This window comes from Patagioenas fasciata, chromosome 3 (assembly GCF_037038585.1).
Source record: "Patagioenas fasciata isolate bPatFas1 chromosome 3, bPatFas1.hap1, whole genome shotgun sequence".
Taxonomy (NCBI): domain Eukaryota; kingdom Metazoa; phylum Chordata; class Aves; order Columbiformes; family Columbidae; genus Patagioenas; species Patagioenas fasciata.
The window spans coordinates 10419225-10439994 of NC_092522.1; the positions used below are offsets into that span (position 1 = coordinate 10419225).

Below are 20770 nucleotides of genomic sequence, written 5' to 3' on the forward strand. Positions count from 1 at the left end.
CTGACCCAAACCAAAGAAAGATTAGCAGGAACAGTGAGTGAATTAGTAAGCAAAGCGAAGTTAACTATCAGACTGATTTATGAAGGGAAGATAATTATTTTTGTAGTATGTCCATAACTCATCATGACAGGAGCAAAGGAATATTTATTCATGCACGCTTCTCTCCAGCTTGAGGTGCTTGCCAACCACAATGAACCAAACCCACCCTTCAGGCAAGTGCAGAAACAGGATATTTTGAGTCTCGCTCCTTCATGGAGCGCTGAGGGACACAGACAGCAGAGAGAGCACCCAAGACTTTTCAGTATCAAAACCAGCCCCACAATAAGGCTTGATGTAACAGCTAAAAGTCCATCGTCACAATAACGTCAGCTTATTCAAATTGTGTTTAGCTCCTCATTAGGTGCAAAGGAACACTGGAAATAATCAAGTTTTCAATGTAAAAGCTGTTGTACTCTGTTTGTGTGGCTCTTGTTAAGGAGCCTGATAATAAGGCATAAAACCTCTACAGAAAAAGGACAGGTTTTATCAGGTTTTTAGTTGCAAAGATTTTGAGGATTTTTGTTTTGATGGTAGTTTAGAAAAGGTCTTACAAGAGGAGAAGCATTCCTTCTTTCTTCTACCTTTTAAAGAGCAAAGCTTGAACTAAACAGGAGTAATGGTCTGTGAAGCCAAGCATGCGAATCAAAGCCCTCCATGTCCTTTGAAAAGGTTAACATGAATGGCAGGAAGGCATTTATCCTCTGGTACCTACGCCAGGAGCCCTGTGCCGGCTCTCTGCCTCCTCCTGGCTCCCTTCCCCCGTAAGAGCAGAGGCAAATAACTTAAAGAAAATAAAATAAAAGGCCCTCATCACAGATAAGGATTTTCAGATTACATATCCCAGAAGCTAGGCCAGATCTCACTTGGAGCTACCCTAACGCGGTTGTTTTTCAAACGCTTTGGCAGGCTGCAGCTGCCTCGCCTGACCGGCGGTGTCTGTACCTCATCCGGCTTGTCCTCTGAGAGACAAACTCCACAGTGTGACAAAAGCGCTGGCATTTAGGAAGAGCAGCGCTCCAGAAACTTCAATGCTCCTGGCAGCTCCTAACTCCTTCCTTTGCATTTATACACCTTAGAGATATTTAAAGAACTGATTTCAGGCAAATAATTCTGGGACCGCCATGAGGAGAACATTCGCCTCCAGATCCCGTAGAAATGGGTGCAAATGCTTGTCCCAAAGGTAACAGTGAGCTCAGCTCACACTCCCTGCTCGCCCTCCGGAGATCCCCCACTTTCACTCTCCCCCCATCTCTCTCTTCTGCTCTCAAAGTATTTGATGCACTTCCTAAAGCAGGAAGCCACAAGCCCTGAAAAGGCAGCATGGGTATTCCTACCATCCCTGACCTCAACAGTCTTGAAGTGGTTCCTGCACGAGACTATACATCTCATTTGTTCAATCTTGCACTTGTTGGTAAGACAGACTGTTGGGCATGTTAGATTCATTTTCATTCATGTTCCACCTCAATATGAGGAAAAACATCTTTACTTTGAAGGTATCAGAGCCCTGGAACAGGCTGCCCAGAGAGGTTGTGGAGTCTCCTTCTCTGGAGACATTCAAACCCACCTGGACACGTTCCTGTGTGATCTGCTCTGGTGAACCTGCTCTCCAGGTGGGTTGGACTGGATGATCTCCAGAGGTCTCTTCCAACCCCAAACATTCTGTGATTCTGTGTGATTCTGTGAATTTTGGGGTTGTCCTATACAGGGACAGAAGTTGGACTCAATGATCCTTGTGGGTCCTTCCAACTCAGGACATTCTATGATTCAAGGAAATTCAAAGTTTTATACAAATAATCATAAATATTTACATGGGAAACACTGAGGGAATTCTAGTATCAGTGTAATTTTTAATTAAAATATGAAAATGTATTTTTCATTACAGTTTACCTACATCCAATGGTCTTGATGTTTTAATGACATATAGCAACAACATTCCTCTTTACTTGACTACACAATATGCTCTATGCCTTCTGGCTTTTCCTTTTCTTCCCACGCAGTTTTAAACTTTCAGGATGAAATAAAGCATACAAAAATATCACCATTACATATCAAAAGAGCATATTTTTTTCCAGAAAAAGTGAAGTAATATTTTATTATGACAAATCTGAGTACAAATCTGTGATCTGTAAATGTAACTTAAATGTAAAATTATGAAAAGTGAGGCTTTGAATGTCATAACAGTGGTTAAATTACCAAACCCTATTTGCACAGACATTTTGGAGAAGTGCTAACTGGTGCAACCCAGAAGTGCTGCAAGCTCTGACAATGTTTCCAACCATTTTGCTAGGAGCTACATTGCAACAATAATGCAGTAATACCTTAAAGAGCAATTATGAAAATGACAGGAGACAAGCATTTATCATTATGTATATTAATTTGATATTTAAAAGATTTTTCTAGGACAACCCTGGAGACCTGTTATCTGCATCCCCACTACTGATAAGGATCTAAAGAAATACTGAAAACACTTAAGTAGCAACACTTAAAGTTGCCAAACCAAGTGTTCAGAAGTTGGGGTATTACAAAATTATGGTTACATATCCAGTGTGAATAAGTACCCTTTGTATATTTGCATCATGATACAGTCTAAGCTGCTTCTTCCCCTAGAGTTCTCCCTCATGGAGAGCAATCAACAACCAACCTCAGTGAATGGGACTAGCCAGTATTGTGTTTTTTCCAAATTACTAGTTGTTTGTCCTCATGGCTCTTCTGCTGCACACTCCCTGGACCTTGAACTGAACACAGTATCATTAATTTCATCAAAAGGCTTTTCTACATTTTTCATCTTCGTGGTACTTTAATCTAGAAGATGAAACATTTAATCTTCCAGACCTCCTTGTGAGGTAGCAGTCCATCTAACTGAAGAAAAAGTGAGGTCCCCAAAAGCCCAGCTCTACATTATTGGAAGCTGTTGCTTTTGAGTCCTCAGTCTGAGCCACCTAACACCTGACCTCACAGAGAACTAACTGCTTGTTTTATGATACTTCATGTGCCACAAAGCAGCACTCTTTCAGCTGCACAGCACTTGAGTGAAGCCAATAGCTCTGTTGATTCATCATGGTTGTTTCAAGCTAGGAACTTAAAAAACCCCCAACCACAGTCCAAAATCTGGTTCAAGAGATTAGCTTAGCACTACACAATGAATTCACAACAGAGGAAAGGATAATATGCACTGCTCCTGGTCAGTATTTGGTTGCTTTATTGTCAGAGAAAGTGGTGACTTTCCTCTGGCCCTTCTCTCAAACAGCACACAACGCAGACTAATTCCCTGTGCAACAATACAAATGGTGCTGCAAGAGTCATGAGCTCTGCAGAAAGACCTGCATGCAATGATGTGTTTCCATCTAGATAACACTGTCTCCTTGCTGCCTGAGCTTGGAAAGGGGATACGGTGAGAAGTGAGGGGCTGAGGTTGGGAGGAGTTCAGGTCTGCCTCCAAACCCGTGCACAACTCCCACTACAGGAACATGGGGGTAAATTATTGGCTTATCTGGTTTTAAATCTCAAATTGTGAAGGAAGCATTTATCCTAGTGGTAACAGCACATAAATCTTTTTGACAGCATTTTGACTGGTCTGTTGCTCGAAGACAGGAACAAAATACTTCAGTCAGAAGGGCAGAAAGCAGCAGACAGAACAAGGGTGGGCTTGCTTTCACCTATACTATCGATGTATAAAAATTGACTCCTGTTGACAACAATCATGGGAATAATACAAAGAAAACACACATCCCCCTCCACCAATTTACATTCATGGTGCCACCTGCGAGGAGAAGGAGGGAATCTAGGAAGGCTGCAAAGAAACAAAACCCAGTACATTACTAACACTGAAAACTGCTACATTAAAATGACACAGGCAAAACAAGCAATGTTCAGCTAAGAATGATTTTATCACTTTGGTAGCCTAAGGAGACCACTGGTAAGCAAAAAACAACTCACAAAAGCATGAGTCTCAAACATATCCGTGCAGCATCTGGCATACTCCTGTGGATCCTCATGGATAGTGAGAAGTCAACCCTTCTCATGGTCTCTTTTGTGACTGCTCATGGATGGATACCTTTCTCATATCACATACCACTTCTTGTACCAGTTTCCACAAAATCTCTTATTAAATATGTAGAACAAAGCAGGGGTTCTCCATTTTGCTGAACAGCTTTGTCCATCAACGCTCCTACTCTCTACTTATGTCTTCTATTCATGTGCAGTCATGCCTGCATGGTGAAGGGAGAAAGAGCTTTTGCAATATCTTCCCAATTTTTTTCTTTTCAATCATAGGTCTATTCTTTAGGTCATATAAACAAGAGATTATAAATATTCAGAGACAATTAATCTCACCACCTTTAAATGCCTATGAATTAGTTTGCCAAGTCTGACTTACCTAAGCTCTTTTACAGCCAAGGGAGAGAACCAGACACCTCTAGGAATAAAGTATCTGAGGCAGTTGAATGACTCAATAGCAAAAGGGGATCCACTTTATGAAGGGCCAGTCTTGGGAACTCTTACATTAGCAGTCAAAAATGCTGCTTAATGCTCCTGTATATTACTGAAACACTCATTTTTCTCCACAACATGCACTTGTGTTTGTTCTATTGTTTGTCCTGGTTTTGTTGCTACAGAGGGATGCAGTTATCTCTCGTCATCATGGTTCCAAGATAAAAAATAGACTGAAAACCACCATGGAACAGAAACTCATTTCCCCCCAAAAGATGCAATTTTTTACTTTTCTAAAAGACACTTTTAAAAAGCCCACATTTGCCACTGGGTTTCAAATCCTCAGACTGTACTAATTTTAAGATTCTCTGCCTTCAACGTATTTTTTTTAAAATATGGCCTACAGATAAGACGTTACATATTTCTATTTTAAAAATGAATCATATATGTATATGCATATATGTGTGTGCACTTATGTAAAATGCTTTTCCCATTTACAGAGAAATCAGTGAACATTCTGGTCACCAATGAAACAGAACTATAAGAAACAGCATCTAGAAGTTGTAATAATTAGCTGTCTGACGGTTTACAATAATATACTACATCCCTACATCCATCTGCATAAACAGTGGCCCCTTTGTTAACACATCATTCGACTTGCACAAAAGCAGTAAAAACAGAGAATATAAGAGTTTAATTTCCTCATATTGACAGAGTAACTACATTTAGTATGTAGGAACCTGGATGATTAAAGAATATTTTTTTTTAATTATTCTGCTGCTAATTTGAACAGATGGAAAGTTAAACCATGAAAGACATTTAGAAGTCTCACCTAAGGTTGCATTTTCAATTTTAGCAGGCTGCTGCCTGGCAGCACTAACCTAAGTACTGCTGGATTGCTAGAACCAGCAGCTACTGCAAGCAGTGAAGACCCCAAACCAGCACATTGCTGAGACACTAAGGCTATGTTTTCTAGCTGAGTGATGACTGTGCTGCCACTGAAATGGGCTGTCGTGCTGTGTTCTTGTGTGTGTCAGTGTTTTGTTACCATGTCAGTCTTGTGTTCCCAGTACTCAGAACTCCCAGTCGGTGGGGCAAGGAATAGGGCAACACAAGAGGTCAGGAAAGGGACCAAACACAATGCAGTAAATCCAAACCCTGAAGTGTGACTTAGTTGAGGTCAAGAGGAAGACATTCTGTAGCCTACACCTTCAGCAAAATGGAAAAATGCTACACTTGCATATGGAAGTAAAGAGAACAGTTCACTCCTTACTCTAATACGTATTCTAAAAAGGTTGCTTTATGTCCGAACACGGGTTAATAGTAAGGAACACAGAAAAAGCACATAGCTAATTAAGTTGACAAACTGTTCAAAACTCATGCAAACAGCAATAAGAAATTGCTTAATTATTGTATAAAAAGCGACCCTCTTATTATTTAACGCTTGAAAAGCTGCAAGTTTAACAAATTGTCTGTGCTTCAATATGATTATCTCACTATCTCTCTGTTCACATTATGTGTGTGCCTTGTCTTTTTTCCTCTATTAAAAGATAAAATGTCTTAGGGCTGTATGCAAAGCAGATTTTCTCAGAGTGCCTTTTTTGCACAAGTTCATAACATTAGATACCTTAATATTCTGTCCACTACCTTCCAAGTCTTCCATGGGGTTGACGAACTATCTGTCTGCAAAGAAAGTGACAACGTTCTCACGTAAAGGAGCTGCACAACACCTTCGCAGCTCATGTGAAGCTGGAAAGGAGCAAAATCATTAAAGAAAGTGTTCCAGAGAGCCAGAAAGTCCTCACGTGAATGGACAACTAAGACGCTTTTGATACCAACAGACAATGAGTGATTTACATCTAGTGTTTGGAGTTTAATGTAATTTCTCTATTTGATGTTTTAAGATGAGCTCTTCCTACTGTTCAGTCACATAAGGCTGATAATGCTGATGTAAATATAAATGGAAAAAGTGAGAAATTGGAGACTACAGGGTCTCTGAGGTTTTGGAGAGTTGTACCTCGTACTATACTGAATGTTACATTCCTCCCCTTCCACTAAACTCACCTGAGAGTTTTGTGCTTTATCTCTGTGTAAGTATTTATTCTTATAGAATGAGAAGAGAAAAAAACAGAAGAAACTACAAGTTTCTTGTTGTTCCGTTGAAAAGTATCTGAGAAGTTCCCTTCTTTCATATGGAGGCAATTTGTACCTCCTTTGCAGTTTGAAGGATAAACTATCAGGCAGAAATCTTTTTGAACAATCTGAACATAAGTATTGCAGATACACAATGGATTACCAAGGATACTGGATGGAGGTGGGTTATTACATGCAGAAAAAGGATTCTGTATTTCTTACTACATGTTTCCTATTAATATGTTTCATTAGAGCTTAAACCAGCTAGCTTGCCCGGCATGAGAGGGCAGAACCAAAATGTTGTTTATTTGCTTTGGACTATTATATGAATGTGTAGTCTCATTTTCTGCCAATTTAAAAGGCTGTTGCAAGCTCTTGTCTACAAGCACTGATACCAATGCCTACGTTTTCATGATTATCAGCATATTCTGGGTAATACAGTAGGCAGCTGTGAGATGGAGATCTGTGAGCTACCAAATCCCAGGCTGACAACTAGTCAGTCTGCAGTAGCCATTCTGTAAAGTGTGTGCCCAACAAACAGAGGTTTCACGACCCTGAAGATTGGAGAAAGGATGTGAGACCAAGCTGGATTCACCACACTTGTTGACTTCCAGTAGATTAATGGCAACTGCAGTATTCATAAACTGCACGGATATATGAGCCTGGGCTGCAGTCTGGCAACAAAATGAGACTATCATGTAATAGGAAAAGCCTTTCTCAGAATGGTTTCCTGAAGGGAAGGGCAAATGCCGTCCTTCCAATGAATGAATGAACAATGCCAACCCAGCACAGAAGCTATTTTCTCTTAACAGTTCTGCAGTTGAGAGCGATGATCTGTTTCCTCTGTTCCCTAGTAAATAATTCTTCACCTCCCATGTAAATGCACCAGCATTCCTGCCCCCTCATTCTGACAAAGGCAATAAAATCCATGATTGTGCAGAGGCATACAACTTCAGCTTCTCTACTACAGGACACAGTTGCTGACTCTGGAACTGATACCTGGATTGTATTTCCAATAAACTCAACATAACACAGCAAAGATAAGAGATGTTGAGACTGTTCAAGTTGCTATGTACATTTTTTAATTGGCTAAAGCAATGGTGGGCACTGATATGCACACTATCACAGAATGGTTGGTGTTGGAAGGGACCTCTGAAGATCATCTAGTTCAACTCACCTGCTAAAGCAGGTTCATCCAGAACAGACCACACTTGAATGCATCCAGGCAGGTCTTGAATGTCTCCAGAGAAGGAGACTTCACAGCCTCTCTGGGCAGCCTGTTCCAGTACTTGGTCACTCTCACAGTAAAGAAGTTTCTCCTCATGTTTACATGGAACCTCCTGTGTTTCAGTCTGTGCCCATTACCCCTCATCCTGTCATTGGGCACCACTAAAAAGAGTCTGATCCCATCCTCTTGACATCCACCCTTCAGATATTTGTAAGCATAAATAAGGTATCCTCTCAGCCTTCTCTTCTCCAGGCTGAATAGACCCAGCTCTCTCAGCCTTTCCTCATAAGAAAGATGTTCTGGACCCCTGATCATCTTCGTAGCCCTCCACTGGACTATCTCCAGTAAATCCTTGCCCTTCTTAAGCTGGGGAGCCCAGAACTGGACACTGTACTCCAGGTGCAGCCTCCTCAGGGCAGAGCAGAGGGGGAGGAGAACCTCCCTCCACCTGCTGGTCACACTTCCTAACGCACCCCACGTACCACTGGCCTTCTTGACCACAAGGGCACATCATTGACTCATGGTCAACCTGTTGTTGACCAGAACTATCCACTGGTCTGATATCACTTTTTGAGTCTGGACTTCATTGTTCAATTTTTTTCCACAAAGTCAAACAAGTGGAAGAAATTTAAAGTCTCCATCACCTCTGTGAAAGGCAGAACCTTATTATCCAAACCATGTCAAGATCAGTAACACACGTATGATGGTAACAAGCCCAGCAAGGCTTCTGTTGGACTTGACAGCACTGTAGCAGGTTGATGACTGAAGACCTTATCTACAGCTTTGCCAGGCTCACCTAAATATAGCCAGCACACCACAGTCTTCAAGCCATTTGAGATGATTAACTGTGGGATAATTCCAGGCTTTCAGACTTTGTATTTTCAAGCTCTCTCTGATGACTCAGGTTAGTTTAGAGGAGGCATGGAAGGAAGACAGAAGAGAATTAAGATAATCCTTTAGGAAGTTCGAGTAGGTAAAAATATTTGGAAACAAAACTTCCTCCCAACCCAGATACGGCAATTACTGAGCTAGTACTATGGTGCCAACACCCAGCTGGACCTGGTTTGTATACCAACCATGTCAATGCTGGAGGGCTCATTGCAGCTCAACACTGAATAAAGCAATTTTGGTGTCCAGTCATACTCTAGAGATTTGATTTTGAGGTTTATATTCAGGAAAATACCAACCTTTCTTGCTTTACTTTTAAATTGGTATTTAAATTCCCAGGGACTTCACTACTGTTTTCAACATGTGTTTGGTTTGTTTTTTTTAATAGAGCAACAAAATTTCAGGTATTTGGAAGCTGTCTCTTGAGTAGAAATCTGTCATGTGTCAAATAATCTTTCAGGAACAATTTCCACCTGATAAACTTGCTGTTATAGATGTTACTAACAGCAATATATTTTTTGTGTCAGTAAATGTGATGAACACCACTAGCATGCGAAGCAAAAAGAGCTCCAAATACTCTCTCAAAGATTTGCAGAAGCATTTTTGGAGTCTTCTCCCTTAAACTCAAAAGTTCTAATACTAATGCTGTGTTTGTGTAGTCTAAAGATTACCATTTCTGCTCCACAGTAATTTCCTATGAAGGCAACCAAGCCAGGTGATTGAACCTGTCGGAACACTTAGGTTCCGGTCAGAGCTGTAGCAGAGGCTTTTTGTGCACAGCAAAATTGGACAAAACACTGAATAAGATATGTTATTTAACTTCCCTGTACCTCCACGGGACCATTCCCCCTACATAAGGGTATGCGCTAAGTTCATATTTGTGTAGTGCCTATACCTTTTGATTGAAGTTTTTTCAGAGTTGCTAAACATTGTCACTATTATTGAGTAATAAACAAGTTATTTGTCTCAACAGTCCAGGTCCTACCTGGGCCTTATTTTATATTGTGGTGTGAGGAAACGGTTTATTTTTCTTCTCTTTTCTTTTAGATGCCAGTACTTTTCCAAATTTCAAAAAGCACTCCAAGTAAAGTGCTTTTGACTTAACGTTATTAGACTGCCTTAGAGTAAAACAATTCAAGCACAGAAAAAAAGACTGTGCTTACAGAAAGCTTTCTGAATTGCAAGTGACCGTACAATATTTTAACACACCCAGTCAGCGAAACTTTCCACTCTAGTTGTAATATAATAAACCAGGACACTGCATCTGTGTGGGAATATAATGGAAGACTGGCAAGGAGAACTGTAAATACGTTCAAGCAAATGCAGCTGAGGTGCAGAAAAACACATATATTACACTAATTGTTGTTGTTTAGCCTTCTATGCTTCACAAGTAGAACCTCTGTGTTTAGATAACACAGGCCTCTGAAAGTCTTAAAGGCACCTTAGCGAACATCCTTGAAATTCCTGCTCTACTACAGGCAAAGATCAAAGTGGCGTGGCAAACTGTGCCTTTGTGAACCCTTGAAGTACAGGCAAAAGCAGCAGGCTCGTGTATCTTCTAGCACAGACTGAGCTCTGCAGTGCCTGTGTTCCTGCTTTTGTACCTCTGGCCAGGTGCTTAGGCATTTTTTCGGAGATCTCCTGGTTAGCGAGGTAACAAAAACAGATTTACTCTTCACATTTCATTCATGGTTTGTGGTTGTTCCTGCAACCTGCCTATGTTGGTTCACACAATCTGTTTGGAGCCTTCCCTAATAGTCTCGTATCCTTCAAAATCCTGTAAAAAAATTAAAGCTTTCCATACCAGAGAGGGTCATAGAACTCCATTTTCCCCCGTAGCCCTAATGAATATCAAAATTTCAGTACTTGGACCTTTGCTGGTCTCAGCTGTGGCTCAGCGTCAGTGGCAGAGAGGTGGGCTGCAAGCAGCAGACACCGAAATATGCACAAATTCCTACATAAGAGCAGGAACTACCTGTGTTCATAGCGTCACAGTCTCCTCAAAGAGTACAATCCTGCATCTTTTCTTAATCAATTCCAGCTTTCAGACAATCTAAAACTTCGTCTGGGGTAGACAAAAACTACAATAATCAAACCCGGTAGTAATATGTTATTTCAGTACAACAAAGGCACTAAATAAAGCAGAAAGACTTATTTCCTTGGATGCAGACCTGTTAAAAAACCTCTCAAACAATGAGCAATGGGGGCATAACCTCCATCAAGTAACCTGATAAAATCTCCTCCACATATGTCTCTTCCTTGCCTGGTAGCACCAGAACGCTTTAGTTTGGCCACTTAACTTTGACCCGAGGGCCAGACTCCACCAGAAATCAAATATTTTGCAGTATTTTTCATACAGAAACTCCAGCAAATGAGATCAAACCCCATCTCAGAGCACTATAAAACTGCTATGCTTTGATTTTGTATTTCCCTGGTTGTGGTTTTGCATATTAAGAATACCTTGTGAATTGTGCTTGTGGCCTTACTACGTTGTTTTGTTTTGCTACGAGCAGACACAGATTAGATTTCTGGTCTCATACTCTATCCTGACTGAGTGGTAAAATGACAGCAAGATCAGAGCCTAAGGGGACAAGGACATGTCAGCAATCTGGCTGAGTAATTCAGCAATGAAATGATAGGTATGAGAAGTAGTTTCATTCAATTCTTTAAGTTCAGCACTTCCAATACAAGGCAAAACAGATGATAATATGCATAAATTGGGCAAGATGTGCTGGAAGGGAAGCCTTCTGTCCTCATCTTCCTACCCTTCAAAACAAGCAATCAGCACACATCAAATTAATTTTTAAGAAAGACCCATAAATCTACACTATTAAGTGCTTATTTTGTTTAACAAAGCACAAGTGGTGCTAACTGCTGAATCATTGGAGTTGAGCTTCACACGAACTCAAGTTAGCTGTTGTAATCCTAAAATACCTGTACCTCACACTGCCCTCTTCAACTGAAGTTAACTCATATTTTCCCTTGACAAACACAGATGTATGCTTAGTCTGGACATTCCTAATAAATAATTCATCTGATTTAAAGAAGATTCTTTTTTTTCAATTAATTCAACATACCTTTAGAATTAGGCATATATAAATAAAACATAAATGAACAGTATCCAGTACCTAAATAATACTCCTAAAACCCAGATCTGTGACACAAATATGGAGACAGACTCTTCAACAGGGGCAAGGCTTAACAGCATTACAATAGATCAAGACAAAGTATTGTTCAACACGATTTTCTTCCTTCTCGTTGGCATATCCAGCTGTCCTGTAACATTTGTTACTGGAAGACTTTTTTCTTTGAAACTGCAGTTGCTGTTACTGTTGTCATTAAATCCTTAAAGAAAAAATACAAGCTCCTACTGCTGCTCTCTCCCTATGAACCAGCAAGTGAATAGAGATGAGCCAACACCTTATTAAGTATAAGGAAAGCTTTTAAGATGGTCTGCAGAAATAAATAGGATGTCTACAATACACATAAAGGTACTGTTAATAACAAAGATGGAATTTTGGTATGAAAAACCTACCTTAGGAGAAGAAGAAAGCTCCCTCGATGCAGGAACAGCTGACATGTTCTCATTCATGCCTGTCTCTGTCTTTGGCAAGAGATTTGGTGGTTCAGGAGCCTTTCTTTTCTTTTCCGGTTCTTGCAGTGGAGCAACTTTAATTAAAGCGGGGCTTGGTTTTGGTTCATAAAACGGATTTGATCTAATTAAAAGAAGGGAAACATATTTCTTTGCTATCTCCATGTAATTAAAAAGGAAAATAAGACCTGTTTAGAGAAGCCAATGACTAAAGTGTTTCTAGTATTCCACGTAAGAATGTGTTTTGCCTTTACATGCTTTTAGATACTACTTTTTCATACGGTTGAAAAGTGAGTTACAACAGTTAGAACTGCGTTAGGTCAGAATTTCCTTAAATTTTGTGAAGTCCTGTAAACTATAGAAATATTATCAATTGCATAAAGCTAACTCTTCGATTATACTTGGATATCTACCAGAGAGTGATCTGATATACAGACAAGCTCAATAGCAACAAATTTGAGTGAAGCCGCTGTTCCAATGAACAGAATTAAGAATGCTTCACTAGAACTGAGTTAAGAATCACACCACTGTTACATTCACGCTTCAACACTCTCTGAGAGGCCTCACTCTTGGCTGTCCAAGCCTGAAAATTTCAGACTCCATGGGGATACAATCCACATCGAGTATATTTTAAACTCTGCACCACACCATTTTAAGAACACTCTTTGGATAATAGTATAAGTATGTAAGTAACCCACAGCTGACTTGTGTACACCTCTCTATAGACACTAGTAGCCATCATCTGTCTATTTTGACAGAGCTTTTCATAACTGAACCTCATTTAAGAAACACAGTAAACATCTTCCACCAAGTGGATGCAGTCCAAAGAATTATTCTTCTCAACTGTGGCATTCATGTTCTAACTCCGCATTTGTTCCACCCTAAGTAAACACTTCCACAGCATTTCCAAATGTTATCTGTTAGTTTGATACGTGAAATAATAATTAATACATCAAATAATGGTTTCTACTACACACTTAGAAGAGTCAGAAATTTTGCATCCTGCTAAGGACACATATGGGAACCTTTTTTGCACTTCATTAATAATATTAGCTTTTCATATTTTACAATCTAAAACTGGATTGTTCATTACAAAACTCTTATGTTAATTAATTCCTTTCTAGTCCACACTTCCACTGCAAGATAGATTTATAATGTATCTCAAACTATGTTTATGTAACTAAGTTTCTTTAATTCCCAAATATCTCTCCGCATATAGCTATAGAGTAATGACAACAAATAACCTCAGCCCCTTTCAATGCAACTCTAGATGGAAAAATTAGTGCATACAGCATTAGACAAGAGCCTACCTAGACAGATCCATTTCTAAATTTCCTTTCAGGATAAGAGTTTTGAGTTGATACTGTTTTTAAGGATCTACAACAGTAAAATTTGGGCACAAGTGAAAAAACAACTATGCATCCAGTTTCCTTTTACACAACACCAAATTTCTTCCAGTTCTGTGTACTTTTAGTACAATAATATGTCTTTCAGTCTCGTGGACTGATTTTAGGATTTATTTTAATGCAGTTTACCATCACCCTCTTTTCATTGAAAAAAAACAAGCAATTAATAATCCACACTACAAAAATAGTTCTGTTTCTGAAAGACAAAGTTTACTGAAGCATGTAAGTGAAGACCAGGCAAAAAACCTCCAGACCTTTCTGAGAATCTGCTGTTGCTTGTTATACAGATCTAAATCCAGATACTGAAGTGAAAGACTAACACTAAAATAACTCATCTGATCGAAGGAAACTTTCAGGTTCACCATCAATCACAAAGCCACCAGTGCAACCAAAACTGAAGGCAACACAAAATAATGAGTTAAATAGAAATGGATGGGTGTTTTCCATGGGAGACAGGAGAAAAAGGAGAGTATTCAGGTTGGAGTGGAGAATGCACCTAGCTGTCAGTAGCTTTAATTTAGCTGATAGCCCAGTTCAGCTGTCTTCAGACACTGTAAAGTTCAAAGGGAGGTGAAAATGAAGATAAAAGAGATAAAAGCTGAAGAACAATGCCTTCTACAGGAGAGGACAAGGCTTTTTTAGTTCAACAAGTTAGCCTTCTGAACAGCCAACAGACACAGCATGTTTGGCAGGAAGGTAATTTACCTCTGTGAACTTGTAATTAGAAGGGTGTATTTTTAAGGTGTAAAAATGAATTTGGTGGAGAGAAAAAAAAACCCCACACACAAAACAAAAACCCACACCTTACCAATGAGAGTAAAAAAGTTTGGAAGAACCACCTTTTGAATTTTTATGCTTGAGAACTGTCTGTGTGCATGTATGACCTTGAAGAATTGTACGCTACTGCATGGAAATGCAGCACAAGGAAGTGCTGTAAGGAGACAAGCGACTGCTTTTTTTTATCCTAGAGAAGACCTTGCTTGAACCCAGACTAAACCTTCACATTTTGGTGACAGTATGGGCAGAACACACATGTGCTACTTTCCACCTTCCTCTCTGCACCACTTTTAATTTGAGAAAGATTTTTTAAAAATAAGTTTAATACAGAAAACCCAAGATCATTCTTGATTTAAGAGTCTATAAATTTTGATGTCACGGGGCTCTGATATATGCAGATATATGCACAAGAAATTAGACATGGGAAAAGTCTGGCAGCGAAAGCACTTTTCTCTGAGGTCATCTCCAATAGTTTTTGCTTCTGTGAAGTTAATTGATCCACACAATATGATTTTTGCCTAAAGAGATACTAGACTGTCCACTACAAAATTAAAAAATCCCAGATCTGACAGACTACCTGGCATTAAGCTGTCACTGTCAGTGTGGGGGCTTGCGGCTTCTTGTGCAACAGGCAACTCAATAGCCTTTCCAATTAGACAGCATTATTCTAAGCCATGCAATGATTAACAAGATAACAAGCCAGAGAGCCAAATAATATCTGAAAGCAAGTTTTATTCTGACCAATTTAAAAATTATTTCAATCAGCATTACTGGTTAACTGAAAAAAAAAATCAACATTTTATTGAGGAGGAAAAACAAAGCTGTCAGTGTGGCCGGGTTAAATGATCAGGCAATATTACCAATCAGAAGTACTAAGGTTGAACGCATTATACTTTAAGTAGTTGTGAGCTATGCTATTATCAAATAATTCAACTTAGCTTAGCAAGGTGTGCTTTCCTTTATTAACTGGTAGCCACCTACCATTTTGATTTTAATGTATACAGTTCAAAAAGGTAAAAGCAGAATTTCACACTAACATTCCTTATCTCTAGGTAGGTATGAGGATGTATGTTTTGAGAGCGTAGTTTTACAGAATATTTGTACTGGCTCATCAAAGTCCTTCCGTACCGTGTGGTGCCTCATTACACATATGCTTGTGACTATGCTTTGCTTATGTATGTTGTGAAATCTTACATTATCTTCACAGCCATTAGTGAAATATGTTTCAGTTAAGCCAGTTATCCAAGGTGAATCCTTCAGAGAGGCGCAGTGAGAGTAAGTACTTTTTAGAGACTGTTACAAAACTGGAGTCAGAGCTCAGTTTTTGGGGCACTCTGAGTAAGCTCCAAGTCCAGAATCAGCACCAGGGATCTGCCAGAGCAGAGTGGGACAAGGGTCCTGATGCTAACTGATGTGTCCGTCACGACACACCATTGCATTTCACACAAAATACAACAGAAAAATGCCAAGTGGTGCATTAAGTGAACTCCAACAGAACGTTTAAGATGCAGGGATAAAAATGCATGGTCTTTCCTGGCAGCAGTACATGTCTTTCAGGAGCCTTCTATTTCTCATGCCTTCCATCTACCAGGTTCAAAATCACTCTTGGGGAAAGCAAAAATGATTAAAAACTACACAAAATAACACAAAAAGGAATCAAAACACAAGATGTTAGGACAGAGGTTGAAAATAATATGCAAATTTTTCTACTGCCATGATCAGTTTTTCAGCCTTGTCTTGAATATACTGCTCAGCCCAAGTCAACACAGCTTAAAATAGATAAACAGCAGAAGAAATAACAGGGTCCAGAGACGTGTGGTGAAAATGATTAGAAAGATGAAGAGACTTCTGTACAAAGAGAGATTGAAAAAGTTAGCACCATTTAACTCAGACAAGTGACAAGTAATGGTGAACATGCTAGAGACACATAACACAGTAACTGTTTCTGGCAGATAAATCCAATACTACTAATTGTTGTTTTGATAAGTCAGCAAAGAGATTGGAAAGATAACTTATTTACAATCAATAAAAGGAAACATTTCATATAAGATCCTGTTTTCTTGTGGAACTCTCTGTCAAAAACTGACACTGAAGCCTAGACTTTAATGGGATTTGAAAGAAGATTAGCCACTTACGTAGATAATAAAAGCATCAACATTCACGTTAGATAAGAAACAATACACATCTGGACATAAACCTTCATGATTTAGGGCACATAAAAACTACCAACTGGCACTGCCTATGAAAGTCTTTACTTCAGTGCTCTCCATACCATAACTTAGCAAAAACTTTCTACTGAAAAATATGAAAACTAATGACATGAGGTAAGGCATAATAGTGCTTCTAGGTGTGAGTTAGTATCACAAGTCCTGTGTTCCTAGACTGGAGTTTTATTATCATCCTTATTCTTCCAGAAGATTTCAGTATAAAGATTCAAAGGTTCTCCTTGCCACACTTCTACCCAATACATTTAACAAACAATCTCCATGTCTTTTTCAATGACATGGCTGGCACTCCTGTAACCTGGGAGGAAAATGTGAAGAGGAAGCTACTTTGCGGGGCAAGACATTAAAAACTTATGTAAAAGATGTAAAAATCTATTTTACAGTGTTTTTTGACTCCTTATCCTTCCATGGGACAATGCTTTTATAAGGAAAACACAGATCAGATTTATGTTCAAGTAGAATCCACCTATGGGGAGTTTATTTTTATCCTTAAAAAAAGGAAATAAAGCAAATGGGGTCATTAAAATAAGAAGGTGGCTTCTGTAAATTAAGAGCTACAGAAATCTACTGTCCAGTATACAGAAAAAACAAGACTGCCTGTTACAACTCTGCTGCAAGCCCATTTGGCACAGAGTTGCACAGGGTGGAAATGTGAGCATAAATAGAGAAAATTCTTCACGTGCAAATCCATGTAGCTTTCGCTCTTTCTGCGCTTCTCAGTTGTTTCTGTCCTCTATACATGCGCCTTTGCAGGTGTAAAGTATACGTATTCTTTTCTCCCTGCAGATTCTGGTGATCAGTGAATGATCAGGGATGCCTGGTGTGACCATCAACAACAGCGTGATCACACTGTGCTCTGAAGACACAGCAGCCAGTGCTGTTTGTTCAGGCAGTGCCCTGATGAATGAAGCTGGCAGAGGCCTCATTCCCCAATGCCTTTTTTTTTTCTCCACAGAACAAACTAGAAATCCATGGCCACAGGACTTTAAAAGGAAAAACCCTGCGGGGTCCTTTGTACATTTCTATTAGAGTGCATTGGGATCCTTCAGTTTCCTACAATACAGCTATCAACAGAGAAACATAGAGATGATGTTACGACAACGTGTATTAATAGTAAAATATGAAAGCAATGCAAATGTCATGCAATGATAAATCTCATTAAATAATGTAAAACTAAATGTTAATTACAGTTGTTGTCTGTAAAATTGCTTGCATGTAATCACCGTAAACTGTCTAATGAGTGTTGTGGTTGGTGACTAGCGACCACAAACAAGGAGTAAGTATATACCTTAAATCGCCCAAGCTGAACAGCTGTTGCAAAAAACTCTCACTCCTTGTTATGTTTCTATATTGTAAGGCTGTCAGTGCGAGTTTAGAAAAGTTTTATGTATGGTTATGATAAAAGAAAGAACCTAAGAAAGTGCATATTGTGTTATCTTTCCCATTCAGTTTCACGAAGCTCTTAAAAATGTGCGATACAGAGTACAAAACGCTCTTGCTTTTATATATTGCACCAATATAAGACAAACTCTCCATTATCGTTAAAAAAATATTATTTTATATAGTAAAAACAATGGCAAAAATGACAGGAAGGACCAAGTTTGCTGCTCCTTAATTTTTGGCTCATTTGCAATTCTCAGGGCATTAAGTGCCAAAAAAGTGCACAGGCTTGTTCCCTATCAAGGAATTATTGTTATCAATGAGGTAAAGTTTCCTAATTGATCATGTTCAGGTGAATAGCGTGCCTTGGGGGTGTGGTATTTCCTGCTGCTGAAGGATCAGTCTGTCCTGAGGAGGTGCTTAAGGATCACCAAGGCTGAACCGAATATATCTCAATATTAAGCCAGAGATCCCACTAATACTTCCAAAGCTGCTGAACAATCATACTTACTCATCTAGCTCTTCCTCTTCAGCTTTAGAGGTATCTGCATAGAGGTATTTGCTCATATCCACTGGTCTGACGTTTTTCCTTTTTGCAGGTTGTGGAGGAGAATCTTTTACAGTTACAAATGTTTCAGGCTCAGGGTCTGGCTCATCAAATGGGTTCAAGTACTCTGGGGCGTCCTCATCCTTGAAGGGATTGTAATTGTCAGCACAGAAACTTTCTTCTGGCTTTGAAGATGAAGCTATTTTATCATCTGGTTCTACCAAATGAAAAAAAAAAATCATTAAACAAATTTAACATAGGAAAAAATTGAAAACATTTTATCAGAAAAGGCCTGCTTCATGACTCTCAATACATAAAGTCCTAGACTTAGATGAATTTTCATGCTTTATTTATTTACTGGGTAACCTTGTTTATTCAAAAATAGGTCTTTCAAAAGGTCACTTCATCTAGAGCATATTGAATAGGTTTCATTTTCTCACTGAAGCTCATTCAACCTAATTAGTTATTAGTTTTCTTATTTGTCACATAAATGGTATTGCAACAGAGTTTAAAACGTTTTCCCAAGCTATTAGCCAATTTATATCCTAACAAAATGCTCTTAATTGTGTATTTGAGCTTTTAATAAAGAAAAAGGATATCCTGTATTTTGTAATAAAATTACTTTTACTGGATATTAAAAATAGTGATAGCAAGTAGGTGTTCTTTTCATTTCTTAAAATGAGTGAACTAAAAATCAGTTATTAGGTATGATCAGCAATTATATTTCAAAACATACATACTTTCACTGCTAACTGCTCCTGGTAACAATACAAAGTCTCATAGTAAAAAATTAATTTAAATTAATCCTGAAGAGAAAGATAATCAAATAACTCATCTATTGTTTGGGCTGTACAACAAAAAGTTATTAGCAACCTGGAGCTGCATGTCCTTTAGAGTAACAGACACTACAGAAAGAACATCACACAAAAGTGAATGGCTGCTGGATATTGAATAATACAATCCCCATACAGCAATACAACATTTCTTATAAAAACACTTAGTAATGTTAATCTTACTCTTCCTGCAGCATCAAATGATCAGAAGCTCAGTTCAATCTTGGATCTGATCTACTTTCAAAATCTATGCAAATAGGAACTTCAATATAGTGTTATTAAAACCCAATTTTCAGTAGCCACTCCCACATTATTCATAATGAAAAGTGTTTCTGATATATGGTTACTAAATTGAGTAAAGCGTACCTTTTAGCTTTAAAAGAAAAACTAAAAATTATTTTTAGCAGGGCTCTAAAGAAGAAAAAGATGGAGTTCCAAGTGTGTTTATCACTAAACAAATATTCAGGCAGACAAAATCCCTAGCCACACAACTAACAAAGGGAAGGGGCAGTGAAAGAACCAGCACTGTTGTTACTTGGTCTTGGATGGATGATGTACTGAAGCTGCTAATCTTGGTGAATTGCTAGAAAATATGTGTTCTCTACTTTGCCAGTGAACTTGCAGTTCACCCTGTCTCCAGCCAACGTGACAGAAAGTCCCACCTCACACAGTGGCTGAAGAGGAATATGGTCCCAGATGCGGCAGCAGCTTTTCCTGCATTGGAATAGTCACCAGCCACTATACCAGGGCAAAGGCCTTCTCAGAACAGCTGCAAATTACCAGTGACTGGAAAGATTTAATTCCTAGTGCTCCTCTTCTTCTTCTTGGTTCTTCACATTTGAACCTCAAATACTATGTTATCATATTGTTTCCTACACTATTTCTAAGGATCTCTTTCTGAAGTGATGGATCATTTCTTTATGGTCAGAAAGTAAAAATCAAATGAGTTTGCTTTGAAAAACAGGATAGATTAATAAAAATCTTACTTAAGCCCAGTGTGGACCCTCAGGAGATAAATCATGCATCTGAGACTGAGTTCAGCTGGGTAAAACAAAATAAAACTGTACTTTGCCAGACAATAATGCAGGTTTTAACTGCTAGACACACAGCTACAGACAGCCTGTGCAATTTCCCTCTGGTGATTACTCAGAAAATTACTTCAAAAAATTCCTTTAATTCCAGGTGAGGTTTGCAGTTTATTGTTCTCTCAGCAACCAGGTCCAGGTTAGCATTAAAGCAACATATACAGTACACCTCTATCTCTTATGTATCTCAGAAGTTCTTATATTTAACT

At 38.9% G+C, this 20770-nt stretch overlaps 1 protein-coding gene across 13 annotated transcripts in view; it reads right to left on the reverse strand.

Annotated features, from left to right (window-relative positions):
• The window catches only part of EHBP1 (EH domain binding protein 1), a 223938-nt gene that overhangs the window by 98742 nt on the left and 104426 nt on the right, over positions 1 to 20770 (reverse strand). For all 13 annotated transcript variants that reach the window (XM_065834135.2, XM_065834144.2, XM_071805752.1 and 10 more), the window contains 2 exons: positions 18608 to 18860; positions 12252 to 12432 (listed from right to left, as the gene is read on the reverse strand). In XM_065834135.2, the coding sequence (XP_065690207.1) occupies positions 12252 to 12432; positions 18608 to 18860 (434 nt within the window). The remainder of the gene's footprint in view (positions 1 to 12251; positions 12433 to 18607; positions 18861 to 20770) is intronic.